Genomic DNA, 12724 nt, shown 5'->3' with positions numbered 1-12724 from the left:
AAAGGAAGAAAGGAAAGGAAAGAAAGAAAAAAATGGATGAGGGACCCACTGCTGAGAGTTTGGTGAGAAGGAGTCTCCCATCCTAGAGGCTGCCTGGCCCCGGTTTGCGGCCCTGGGGAACCCCCTCCCCTGGCCTCAGGCAGCTGTTCACAGCAAGTGGGGAGCCCAAAGCGTGCAGATAGTTGGTGCCAGCAGGAGTGACAGACTGCCCTGGGGACCTTCGACCTCTGGGGGTCTAGGTTTGGAGATGTGGCAGGGCCCTGGGTGCCAGGTGGCCAGTACCCACCCAGGCTGGCCTCCAGCCCCTACATTCTACCCCAGCCCGCTCCTTCACTGCTGGAGCTCATTAGCACTTGAATGGGGGGCGGGGCGGCTTGGGCCTCTGAGTCTCTTCTTCCCACCCCTCCCCCAGGCTTGGCAGGGCTTTGTCTGCAGGAGCAGGCAGGGATGGAGCTCCCACACCAAGGAGTGAACAGGGGTCCAAGCCATAGCTGACCCCCTCTGCCTGCATCCTGCCCAGTTCTGCTAGGCTCAGCCCCTGCCTGTCACGCCAGTGTCAGCACAGCCAACATGAGGTCATACCTCTAGGGTAGGAGTGAGACTAGGTCCTTCAAGGGATACCTCTGAGCTGAGAGACTAGGTGAATCAGGGCAGCTGGAGCTCAGCTGGGGACATCCCAAACAGGGTGGGGGAGGGGAACCCCAGACTGAGGGCAGAGCAGGTGTGAGGACAGAGGGAATGAGCTGCTCTGCTGTGGCTGGAGGTAGAAGTCAAGCCAGTTGCGGGACATGGGCTTCCATGCCAGAAGCCCTGAGGCAGCATCACACCACCCACTAGGCCACTAGGCCACCACCCCGGAGCCTAGGCTGCCGGGTGGGGCCTGGGGATGGTCCAGGACCCCTTTGACCCTGGGCAGCTTGTCAGGCGTTGGCCCTGGGTGGCCTGAGAGGTAGGGTCACTGAGTGGCATCACAGATGTCCCAGGCCCTTGAACATCTGTTTGCCTAGCAAGTGGCAGCAGGTAGTGCTGAAGGTGGGGTGTGGTCAGATCCCAGCAAGGTTCCTAGGCCTCCAGAACTGCAGGGGTGGGGCAGTAGGTGCACTTGGGGCTACTGGGGCCACAGGCAGACACACAGGTCCTGTATACTCTGCCCTTGATCTCAGTTCTTGGTCCCTGGCTGTGTCTCCTCAGTCTGTCTCTAAAAGCCACCCATTCACTTGGTGGGAACAGGATAGAGGAAGCTTTGTCCACCCAAGCTCTTAGCCACTGAGGAACTAGGGACTCCCCCCACCCCACCCACAGCAGAGGAGGAGACTGTCACCCCAGAGCCTGAGTGCAGCCTCCCCTACATCCCATTGTGCTGTGGGGGAAGGCAGGACTGGGCAGATGGGGGCAAGGTACAGGCCAGGGAATAGTCTCATCTTCCCAGCATCTCAGGCCAGGAGTCCTGTCCTAGGAGTTCAGCGAGGAGGGGAAAGGGGTCAGCAGGTTCTGGCCAGGCCACTGGTGATGCACCCTAAGAGTGCTCTGCAAGGTGCTTTGGGGAAGGCGAAAGATTGGGCCCTTTGATGGTGTCCCTGGTACCTGACGCTCTCAGGCAGCCCTTCCCTCAGCTACAGGTGCAGGGTGGGGCCCGTCTGCCCAGCCCCACCCAGCCCTTCTAGCCTGAAGCTCTTGTTCTTACTAAACCCCAACCCCACCCTCACTCTGATGTTACTTCTTGGGGCTGTGGCTGCTCTTGGTGGCTGGGGAGGAAGAATCTTTATGGAATAACCAAACATTTGCTGGGATGGTTCTTCTGTGTCGGCCTCTGTGCCCATTTACAAGGCTTGAAAGGCAGCACCACACCAGTCTGAGCAAAGGCCTAAAGGTGGGGTCATCTCAGCCTTGTTGGGAGAAGATATCCTTATGGCTTGGAGGAATCTGGAGGCTCCAAGGCTGCTGACAGCCTCAGGATATGCAAAGGAGGTGTTGGCAGCACCTGCTGTGTGTGCCCCAGGCGGGAAGGAGGAGGTAGTGAAGTCTGCACGACTTGGCAGGGCAGGGCAGAGCAGAGCCTCTCGGGGAAGTGGTGTCCACACCAGAGGAAAAGGAGGAAGCAGCTGGGGGAGGAGGAGCCCAAAAGAGGAAGAGGCCAGAGGGCTGCCTGGTGCTAGGGTGGGGGTGAGAGCCCAAGGGCCCCCCAGGGCTTTGCCAACTGGAAGGGTCTAGGAGGTGAACACCTGCCCAGGCTTATCTGTGCACTCCTGTGGGCCATTCTAGTGGCGGTCACTTAGGTGGAGCCAGTCCAGGTAGTTGTCCCCAGCAACCGTCAGGCCCAGGATCCCAGAGAAGGTGGTGCCTCCGAGAAGGATTCCAGGCCCCTTCTTTGGCCACAGGAAGTTGTGGCTGGGAGAGGGACACTGGTGGGAGGGCTAGCAGGAAGGCAGAGGGCCGCTCTTAGATTCCCGAGCGGCCATTGCTCTCCAAAGCCGGAAGGCCAGCCACAGGCTGAGATGAATGCCTGGAAATGCAGCAGCAGCCCCGAGATGAGCTCACTCTGGATTTCCCCTGCTGGGGGCGGACAAAGGAGCCCTTGCCTCAGCCTGAGGATTCTCTCCTGACAGCACCTACTCACTGGGTCTAGGGCTGCAATCACTGGGCCTATTTCCCCTCAGGTGATAACCACAGCTGTCTCTGATTGAGCCTTGACTGTTGTGTGGAGCTGAATTGTTCATTATCTTGTCACATTTAATCCTGTGAGGCTGGGACTGACATTCCACCCATTTCACTGATAGGCAAACTGAAGCTCAGGGATTTTATGCACTTACACAAGAAACAGAGACGCCAGGACATGACCCATGTGGTGGCCAAGCGCTTGCCTCCAACTGCCATGGCCCCTTAGGAGTCTGTGCTGGCTGGAAGTAACGGATCAGGCAGGACAGCAGGCAGACAGTGTGGGTGCATGTGTGTTCTGCATGTGCCTATGGGCCCTGGCTCCCGGGCCTCAATTCCTCTTTTAGGAGACGGAAAGGAAGCTGTCTGACTTGGAAGGTGGGACCCAAGACTGTGTATGAATCTTTCTACAGCCATGTGGTCATGGGGGAACCCCCTGCTTTTTTTTCTTTTTGAGATGGAGTCTCACTTTGTCGCCCAGGCTGGAGTGCAGTGGCATGATCTCCGCTCACTGCAACCTCCGCCTCCTGGGTTCAAGCGATTCTCCTGCCTCAGCCTCCTGAGTAGCTGGGACTACAGGCGCACGCCACCACACCCAGCTAATTTTTGTATTTTTAGTAGAGATGGGGTTTCACCATGTTGGTCAGGCTGGTATCGAACTCCTGACCTCAAGTGATTCGTTTGCCTCGGCCTCCCAGAGTGCTGGGATTACATGTGTGAGCCACCGTGCCCAGCCACAGCTGGGCTTCCCGCTTTTCCTCCTAGTCCGTATCCCCTCACAGTGATGCTCAAGTTATAGCTGGCAACTTAGGACTTCATTCTTTCCCTAATATTATGCTTGTTCTCTCACAAGCCCCAGTCTTAGACTGAGACCAAACCTGGGGAAGGTTCAGAAGCTATTGAAGTGCATGATGAGGGCCCCTGAGACTGGGAATTGTCCAGAGGAGTGAAAGGAAAGCTTGTTCCTTAGGGCTCCACCGTGAGTACAGGCTCAGTGCTGGGTGCATGTGTGATGCTGTGTGGCAGCGGAATGTGGCCATGGTGTCGGCTGATGACTGCATGATAGTTGATGAGGCTGGTTCCTCTTGCTCCTTGACCTCCGAATCTCAGTGTTGTGGCCTAGTGGGGCCTTGCCCTCTCCTGTAGGGGTTCCTAGGGGTTTTGCTGTGTTGCCAGGTCAGGCCTTAAGGGGCTGAGGGGGCTGAGGGAGGCTTAGGAGAGCCAGAGCAGAAGCGTCCAAGCCTCTCTGGGCCATGAGTGAGGCCATGCACAGAGTAGAGACCTGTGCATCCTCATGGCCACCGAAGACTCTGGGTCCCAGAGGGTCCAATTCCTTACTGTGAGACCTCAGACTGGCCTCTTCCCTCTCTGTGTTCAGTACTAGAACCTGTGATGCTGTGATTTTTTTTTTTTTTTTTTTTTTGAGACTGGGTTTCACTTTTGTTGCCCAGGCTAGGGTACAATGATGAGATACCGGCTCACCACAACCTCCGTCTCCCAGGTTCAAGTGATTCTCCTGCCTCAGCCTCCAGAGTAGCTGGGATTATAGACATGTGCCACCACACCCGGCTAATTTTGTATTTTTAGTAGAGATGGGGTTTCTCCATGTTGGTCAGGCTGGTCTCTAACTCCTGACCTCAGGTGATCTGCCCACCTCGGCCTCCCAAAGTGCTGGGATTACAGGCGTGAGCCACCACGCCCCGCCAATGCTGTGATTCTTAGCATGGTCTCCTGGCCTGTGGACACAAGGACAGCTGCTGGTTTGGGTTGGGCCCTGAGGCAGTTTGAGGTGACTTTGAAGATCTGAGGGATGCTCCTCAGGGCAGGCCTTGGGTTTGGCACCCTCCCTCAAGGGGTGCATTTCATAGATGAGGTCTAGGCTCCCGTTATCTTTCCCAGAGTCCACTGCTGTGAGTCAGAAGGGAAGAGAGGTCATTCAGGTGCCTTGGGAACAGCGGAGGGATGCCGGAAATGAAGAGGCCTCTGGGGAGACGGTGCCAAATGGCCCAGCTCCACATGATCTGGGTCTCGTCCAGCACCTCCTGGCTCCTGCACAGAGCAGTACCTGGGGCCTGAGGGGCCAACGATGAACAGGTCTGGAGCCTCCTTTATATCAGGCCAGCCTTCCTCACCCGGTGCCTGAGTTTCCCTCTGCAGTGGAAAGGGCTCCACTAGGGAGACACACCGTGCCCCAGAAAGCCTTTCCCATGTGTTGGGCAAGACCTTAGGCTTCAGTTTCCCTAACACAGAGATCTCTGACTTGGCAGTAGCAAGCCAGGCCCCGGTTGGTAGTGCTCCCCTTATGGGCACTGTGAACCCCTGGAAGCCGCTGGAGGCAGCCGAGTTCCAGAGACTGGCGGGAGGGAGTCGTGGAGTCCGCTGGTCTGTTCAGGCATCCGTTATAGGGCCATGCCACACACACGGGTGGGGGTGTTGCCAGTCCCTTTCAAGACCTCAAGTCCCTGCCTCCCAGTGCTGGACCCGTGCTGAGCCTCCTCGGAGGGAATGAGGGGGGCCACAGAGCAACACCTAGAGGAAGGAAGAGACGCCAGGGGCGGGGCTCAGAGGCCCTTTGTCTGGCCGGGCCTCAGCCCCTCCCTCCCGTTGCCATGGTTTCTGTGTGTGCGGAGTCTGCAGGCTGGGGGCTTCCCAGGGACGGGCTGGTGGGTGGGGCACCTTCCCCAGCCTCCCCTGGCTGTGGCTGCTTTTCTGAAACAAAACGCTCCCCAGTGTTTCCCAGCCCCCACCTCCTTCCATAGTGTCTCTGGCTGCCGGGCGCCCCCTGGTGGTGGCGGGACCTGGGTCCCTAGGACTGCAGGGGACGAGGGGGTGCGCGGGATCTGAGAACCACAGGCTGAGCTGGAGATGTGGCGCCTTCCTGGGATGACAGTAGGAGGTGGTGTCTGGGCTGCCTTTGTGGTGGGCTCAGGACTACTCCCACCTGCCCCACCATGTCCCACTGGGATAGGCTGGGGAGTTGTGGCAGTGTGGGCGGGCCTGGTGCTGTGGGTTTGAGCTGGGCCGCTGCCCAAGTCTACCCTGTGGTCCCAGCCGCTGCTGCTTCTGAGAATCTCTGCCCTCGGGCCTGCCACGTCAGCTGGCCGCTCTCCCTGGCCCCACGTGTTCCCACGGAGCCCACCAGTATGGGGGTTCTCTCCAGGGAGGTCTTCTGCCCGGCTTTCTGGGTGTGTGGAGCCAGTGAGCAATGTCAGCAGTGAGGCTCCTGGGCAGGAAGGAGGCCCCAGCTGTGTAGGAGTGCCCGGTTATACGGAAGGGAAGTGACGACACAGAGCGGAAAGCCAGCAGAGGAGCCAGTAGCTCTGACTCGTGTCCCAGGTTATGCTGAGTCCCAGCAGGGAACCACCACAGCTCTGAATCAGCCTGTTAGCTGCTGTCCGTTGCTCTTCATCTGCTCTTTATCTGAAAGCCTTCAGAAGCTCTCCTTCAAATGAGATGACCACAGCAGTCTTCTCTGCAGGTTGCAGGAAATGAGAGGTTTGGGGAAATCTGTACTCTTTCAAAAGGTAGAAAAATAGTGATAACTTTTACCTACATGCTCACCATGTGCCCCACACTGTGAGAAGAGCTTTGCATTTAATCCTTACCCATCTCTCAGAAGGAGACAGTGTTGTCCCATTTCACAGATGAAGTGCCAGAGAAAGGGCAGGAAAGGAGCTGAAGCTCTTGGGGATCTCAGGAAGCATCGGAGTGGACATTGGGGCTGTGGCAAGTCTGGACCTCCTTCTGGGAGAGGATCTGAAAATGGGAGGTGGGCTGGCTGGCCGCTTGAGGCTTAACAGCTCTGCCCAGGGGAAGCTGAAGCTAGAAAGGACAGCAGCAAGTCCCAGCCTCCCAGCAGATCAAAGCCTATTAAGGAGTTAGAGGGTCCAAGATGAACAGATGCTGTGACTTGAATGCTGGGGCCTAGAATAAGCATCAAGCGACCAGACCTGTGGGCCTGTCTCTCCTGCTGCAGGGGCCCTGCTGGTCTTGTTCGCACAGGTGGAGTGGTACTGTCTCCCTTCTCTTATTGGTTCCCTCCTCTGGGGCTCAGCACTCCCAAAGTGGAAGCAGATGTTCTAATGCAGAGCAGCTGCCACCACCCAGCACATCACTGCGATTACTGCCCACCTGCTGTGGGCCCAGCAGCTGTGTCACAGGGCAAAGGCTGCAGAGGTTTCTTCCTTGGTGGGAAGAGGTGTGACTCAGTGGGGATATCAAGGCCACCCCAGGAAACCTCTGCAGGCCTCTCTAGGGATAGAGCACTTGGTGGAGCCCTCTGCGGGCAGGAGGGGCTGACTCATGCCACCTTCTATTGCCTCAGTTCCCCTACTCAGCATCTTTGCAGAAATCTGGACTCAGGCTGGACACGGTGGCTCACTCCTGTAATCCCAGCATTCTGGGAGGCCGAAGCAGGTGGATCACTTGAGGCCAGGAGTTCAAGACCAGCCCGGCCAACATGGTGAAACCCTGTCTCTACTAGAAATACAAAAATTAGCCAGGCGTGGTGGCACATGCCTGTAGTCCCAGTTACTGGGGAAGCTGAGGCAGGAGAAACGCTTGAACCAGGAGGCAGAGGTTGAACTGGGAGGCAAAGGTTACAGTGAGCCGAGATCATGCTATTGCACTCCAGCCAGGGCGACGGAATGAGACTCTTTCAAAAAAAAAAAAAACCTAGACTCAGCCACTCCTCTGAGAGGCAGGTGGGAGAGGAGCTGGATGCATGCAAAACTCACAGATAAACCTCATGCCATCTTACCTGGTAGGGGATATCCATCAGGTCCTGATGGAAAGGGGACCCAGCCAGAGATGTGGAGAGTGAGGCTACTGCTACAGCTGCCAGAGCACGTAGCCTGTGGGCTGCCCGAGAGCTCTTCACCCCACCCATTCCATCCAGAGGCCATACTGGGGCTCCACCCACCTCTGCTCCTGGCCCCCTTCTCTGCTGGAGCTGCTCCTGGGCTGTGCCCCTGCCTCTGTCCCGTTGTTCCCCCTGCTTCCTGCCTGACTGCCAGCACCACGCCCTTGTCCTGCCACTCACTACTTCCCGCCTGAGTTACAGCTGCTGGAAAGACAAAGAGACCAGCCTGAGTCTAGGGATAGAGGCTCCATGACCTTGATTTACTTACCTGTCAAGTGGAGGTCTTTTTTCAGTGACCCCTGCTGGGGGTAGAGAATGTTCTCTTAACATTTAAGAGGCCTTAGGAGGGGAAACTGAAACTCGAGGGGGATAGGGAAGTGGGCCCTCCCGGGGCTGGGGCAGGGAGCAGATATCCTGGCTTCTAGCGTGACTGGCTCTGTGCTGCCTACCTCATGTCTACCAGGTCTAGCTGCTGCTAGGAAAATCAGATGCAAAGCAAGTTTTTACCCTTATCACTGCCCCTCAGCAGGGTCACAAAGCGGCCCACATCACCTACTAAGAGTGGTCAAAGGGCCAGACCCCCTCTTGACTCCCAGTGGCCAGATAGGGAAACTAATGCCTCGAGTGGGCAGGAGTCCTGAAGTCACACAAGAGGGGGCAGCTTTCACCCTAGACCTCAGGTTCCCCGTCCCCTGGGTAGCTTCCCTGCTGAGTCTCAGCTTGCCTCATTGGGGACTGCATAGAGACTCAAGACTTGGCATCCTTGGCCTCTGCTCCTTCAGTTCCCCCCATCCTGGCTGTGACTGGCTCCTGGTTCTTCCTCCTGCTCTGGAGGAGCCAATGGGGAGGATAGTCAGGTGGCTACTGCTGCCTTCCCTGCCCCAGTGGGTGCTTTGAGCCCCAGGGGGATGGGCCTTAGTGATGGAGCATCACTGTGAGGCTTTCCTGGGACCTTTCCCCATGTCCCCATCAGCAGGTGGAGGAGTGTTAGTATGGAGATCCTGGCTGCCCCTCTGCCATGCACTGCCCAATGGGGAGGGAGTGGTGCTGGTATATGCCCCGGTATACACCCCAGTGAAGATACTGGGCCTGGCGCCTGTAGTGCCCAGGGGCTAAAGCAATAGAGGGGATTGCTGCCCCAGCCACGGCGCCCCAGCCTGCCCAGGGCCTGCACATTTGTATGTCCACAAGGTTGTGCAACCATCACTGCTATCTAATTCCAGAATATAATCACCACCCTCAAAAAGAAACCTCATACCCAACTAGCTGTCACTCCCCATCTCCCCACATCCCCTCCCCTCATCCTGGAAAGCAGGCCTGGGACAGTCAGAAGCTCAGTGATTGCAGATGCCTGGTGGCATTTGTGAGGAGGGCTCAGGCCTTTCCCCTCAGGGTGGTCTCTGGTGTAGGGGGCTAAAGGTGGGCAGGGGCCTTGGCACGGCCTGCCACCATGTCCCAATGCCTGCTGCTGCTTGTTGAGCGCTGCACACATGGCCCAGAGTCTGCCTGGGGAGACAGGGAGTGAACCCAGTGCCAGGTGGACTGTGTGGCTCTGCTGCAGTACCAGGCACTCAGGACAGTTCTAGGAGGGACTGCATGGTGGACAGGTGCGCTCCCTGCAGAGGGGACTCTAACCTGTGACCTCAGCCTCCCTGGACCTCAGTTCCTTCATTGGTTAGAGCGGGGTGAGAATGGAACCTACCTCCCAGGATTGCTGTGGAGATGGCAGTTGGTGGGTGTCATTGATGTAGAACAGTATCCGGCACATGGTGAGCGCTGTTTTCATACAGCTTTGCTGTCACTATTGCCGATGTTATTGTTACTGCTTGTGTTTGTTTGTGTGTTAGCACCTTCATTCTTCTGAGGTAGTTTTGACCAGCCCCGAGGGATACTGATGAGGTTGGCCCAAGTACCCAAGTTTGACGTCTGCACAGACCGCACTGCCCACCCAGCTAAGCTGTACAGAGGAACAGACGTGCCACAGTGATCAGAATTGAGACACTGTGAATGGGGCATGGGGCACATATTCCCAGCAAAGAGAACAGCGTGAGCAGGGCCCTGGAGGTGGCTACAGGTAGTACCTGGCAGCTGCAGGTCTGACTGGCAGTGATGGGGCAGGAGCAGAGGGATCTGGGAAGAACAGCAGGGCCCAGCTGGGGGCCATTCGACCTGGAGCTCAAGACAGCCAGCAGCAAGGGAGCAAGGTCAAGGTGATGCCTTGCCTCCACTCCCTCTGGCCCCCAGCCAGGGAGTTGGGTGGCCCTCCTGGTCCTTCTTCACTGTATTACTGTATTACTGTATTACTACTACAGCTTCCTGGGCTGCACTTCTCAAGATCTGGCTCTGTTATCTGGGATGGGACCTGGGAGTCTGCTTTTTTTTAAGACCAAGTTTCGCTCTTGTTGCCCAGGCTGGAGTGCAATGGCATGATCTCGACTCACTGCAATCTCCACCTCCTGGGTTCAAGCGATTCTTCTGCCTCAGCCTCCCGAGCCTCTGGGATTACAGGCACCCGCCACCATGCCCAGCTAGTTTTTGTTATTTTTAGTAGAGATGGGGTTTCGACATGTTGGTCAGGCTGGTCTCGAACTACTGACCTCATGTGATCCACCTGCCTCGGCCTCCCAAAGTGCTGGGATTACAGGCGTAAGCTATCGCGCCCAGTGGAATCTGCTCTTTTAAACACCTCCCCAGGGCATTGTCCTGCAGAGTCTTAGCCACATTTTGAGAATGGCAGGGTGGACCTGGCATCATGGGTTCCCTCCACCCTCTTGCCCTTCTGAGTCCTGGCTACATGATCTTAGATCAATATTTTATTTTTCTGAGCCTCAATGTCCTCATCTGTAGAATGGGAACAGAAACAGTATCTTCGGTGACTAACACAGGAGAGAATGAACAGTATCTTCGGTGACTAACACAGGAGAGAATGAACAGTATCTTCGGTGACTAACACAGGAGAGAATGCAGCAAATCTCAGTACCAGCTAAGGAGAAATATGGGCCAGGGCTGTACCAGGCCAGGGAAAAGCTTGAGTCAATATGGGCGTGTGTGGGTGTGGGTGTGTGAAATACATCGCAGGTCTCCCAGATTCATGAGTCAGTACGTTTCTGTGTTATACTGTAGGTCTCCCAGATTCTAGCCTTCTAGCCTCCATCTGCTCAGGGCAGACCTGGGTGCAGTGAGCAGAGGGCGGGGCATTGGGCCATGTCCAGAAAGCTGAAGTGTGACGCTGTGCTCCTGCTTAGGGCCCTGGTTGCTAAGGCTGAGAGTGTGGGGAGAAGAAGGGCTGCTACCCTGTTGGATGGAGTATGCAGGGCATCTTCCTGCCAGCTCTGCCCAGGGTACCATATTGGCATGCACCAGCTGCACAGGTTGGTGAGCCTATGTATGTGAGAACAGGTTGACTCCTTTAGGTCTGGCCGAGTCTCCAGCCAAGACCCCTGAACTTAACCAGGACAATGGGGAGCCATGGTGGGCAGCAGAGCTTGTGGGAGGCAAAGGCCTGCAGAGAGTCTGCCATGGGGCACAGGTGCTCTAGGTTACCTTGACCACTGTGGCCTTGCCAGCTGCATTCCTGGTAGCTCAACTGCCCACCAGGCCCAGCTGCCTCCATCTCATGGTGCAGCTGGTGGGATGGTTAGTTCCGCCTCCTGGGCTACAGGTGTCTGGGCATTTGTTCTGTGCCTGTGGAGCCCCTCTGGGCCTGCCCCCTGACCACCTGTGCCCTCTGTTCCAGGTGCTGGGGAGTCAGGGAAGAGCACCATCGTCAAGCAGATGAAGTAAGTGCTGTCTCCCAGAGGCAGTGCCCAAACTCCAACTTCCCCTCTTCATCCTCTGGGCCTGTACTGCCCCCGACTACAGGCCCAGCCAGTCTTAGCCAGGCCCAGAACCTTCTCAGAGGCAGTCACTTATCCTCAGGTCCCAGTGGGTCAGGGGCAGTTTTCCCTTCTCTGAAGCAGGTCCCAGCAGCCCCAGGCAGCTGTGGGAACTCCCAGTGCCCTGGGGACGCTAACCTTCCTGGTCCCTGGCTATCAGGATCATCCACGAGGATGGTTACTCCGAGGAGGAATGCCGGCAGTACCGGGCGGTTGTTTACAGCAACACCATCCAGTCCATCATGGCCATTGTCAAAGCCATGGGCAACCTGCAGATCGACTTTGCCGACCCCTCCAGAGCGGTATGTGCCCTCCGCCCCACCCTCTCCCACCTCCCAAAAGGTTTCAGGGTGGCTGGGTGTGGTAGCTTATGCCTATAATCCCAGCACTTTGGGAGGCTGAGGCAGGTGGATCACCTGAGGTCAGGAGTTCAAGACCAGCCTGGCCAACATGGTGAAACCCCGTCTCTACTGAAAATACAAAAATTAGCCGAGCATGGTGGCATGTGCCTGTAGTCCCAGCTACTTGGGAGGCTGAAGCAGGAGAATCGCTTGAACCCAGGAGGTGGAGGATGCAGTGAGCCAAGATCGCCCCACTGCACTCTAGCCTTGGTGACAGAGCTAGACTCCATCGCAGAAAAAAGAAAAAAAAAAAGGTTTTAGGGCAAGTCTCATCCTAGGGAATCCAAGAATACCCTAGCCTGGGCCCCATTCCAGAGGTTTCCCTGCCTCTGGCAGAGTGGGGATACATTCCTTCAACTGCCTGACCACCCGCCGCTGTGCCCAGGACGACGCCAGGCAGCTATTTGCACTGTCCTGCACCGCCGAGGAGCAAGGCGTGCTCCCCGATGACCTGTCCGGCGTCATCCGGAGGCTCTGGGCTGACCATGGTGTGCAGGCCTGCTTTGGCCGCTCAAGGGAATACCAGCTCAACGACTCAGCCGCCTAGTGAGTGCTCTGAGGGGCTGGGCTGGGCAGGGCAGGGGCTGGGGGAGGACTAAAGGCTGGACTGGAGGGCCTGAGAACCCCCAGAAGGACACTGCTGGTCTTTGCTCATGAAACCGAAGACCGTTAACCAAGGCCTTGGTGTTTTTTGGTTTGGGGGGTAGGTGGGTGACACGTTACTGAACGACCAGAAGGAATGACAGGCATATGGCTTATACAGTACATCTCTTCCAGTTGAGTCTGATCTGTCTTTTTTTCTTTTTTTTTTTGAGGCGGAGTCTCGCTCTGTGGCCCGGACTGGAGTGCAGTGGCCGGATCTCAGCTCACTGCAAGCTCCGCCTCCTGGGTTTCGGCCATTCTCCTGCCTCAGCCTCCCGAGTAGCTGGGAC

General features: G+C 56.9%; 1 protein-coding gene across 4 annotated transcripts in view; it reads left to right on the top strand.

Annotated features, from left to right (window-relative positions):
- The window catches only part of GNAI2 (guanine nucleotide binding protein (G protein), alpha inhibiting activity polypeptide 2), a 42713-nt gene that overhangs the window by 16632 nt on the left and 13357 nt on the right, over positions 1-12724 (top strand). For 2 of the 4 annotated variants that reach the window (XM_011939044.1, XM_011939041.1), the window contains exons 2-4: positions 11253-11295; positions 11552-11693; positions 12178-12338. In XM_011939044.1, coding sequence (XP_011794434.1) covers positions 11291-11295; positions 11552-11693; positions 12178-12338 — 308 coding nt within the window. In that variant the 5' untranslated portion in view covers positions 11253-11290. Of the gene's footprint in view, positions 1-5968; positions 6151-11252; positions 11296-11551; positions 11694-12177; positions 12339-12724 lie in introns of those variants that run through there. The other 2 variants (XM_011939042.1, XM_011939045.1) reach the window with 2 other exon arrangements.

The sequence above is a fragment of the Colobus angolensis genome, unplaced genomic scaffold, assembly GCF_000951035.1.
Source record: "Colobus angolensis palliatus isolate OR3802 unplaced genomic scaffold, Cang.pa_1.0 Scaffold18, whole genome shotgun sequence".
Taxonomy (NCBI): Eukaryota; Metazoa; Chordata; class Mammalia; order Primates; family Cercopithecidae; genus Colobus; species Colobus angolensis.
Note: the sequence above shows the minus strand (reverse complement) of the source record. Positions and strands in the feature narration are given on the sequence as shown.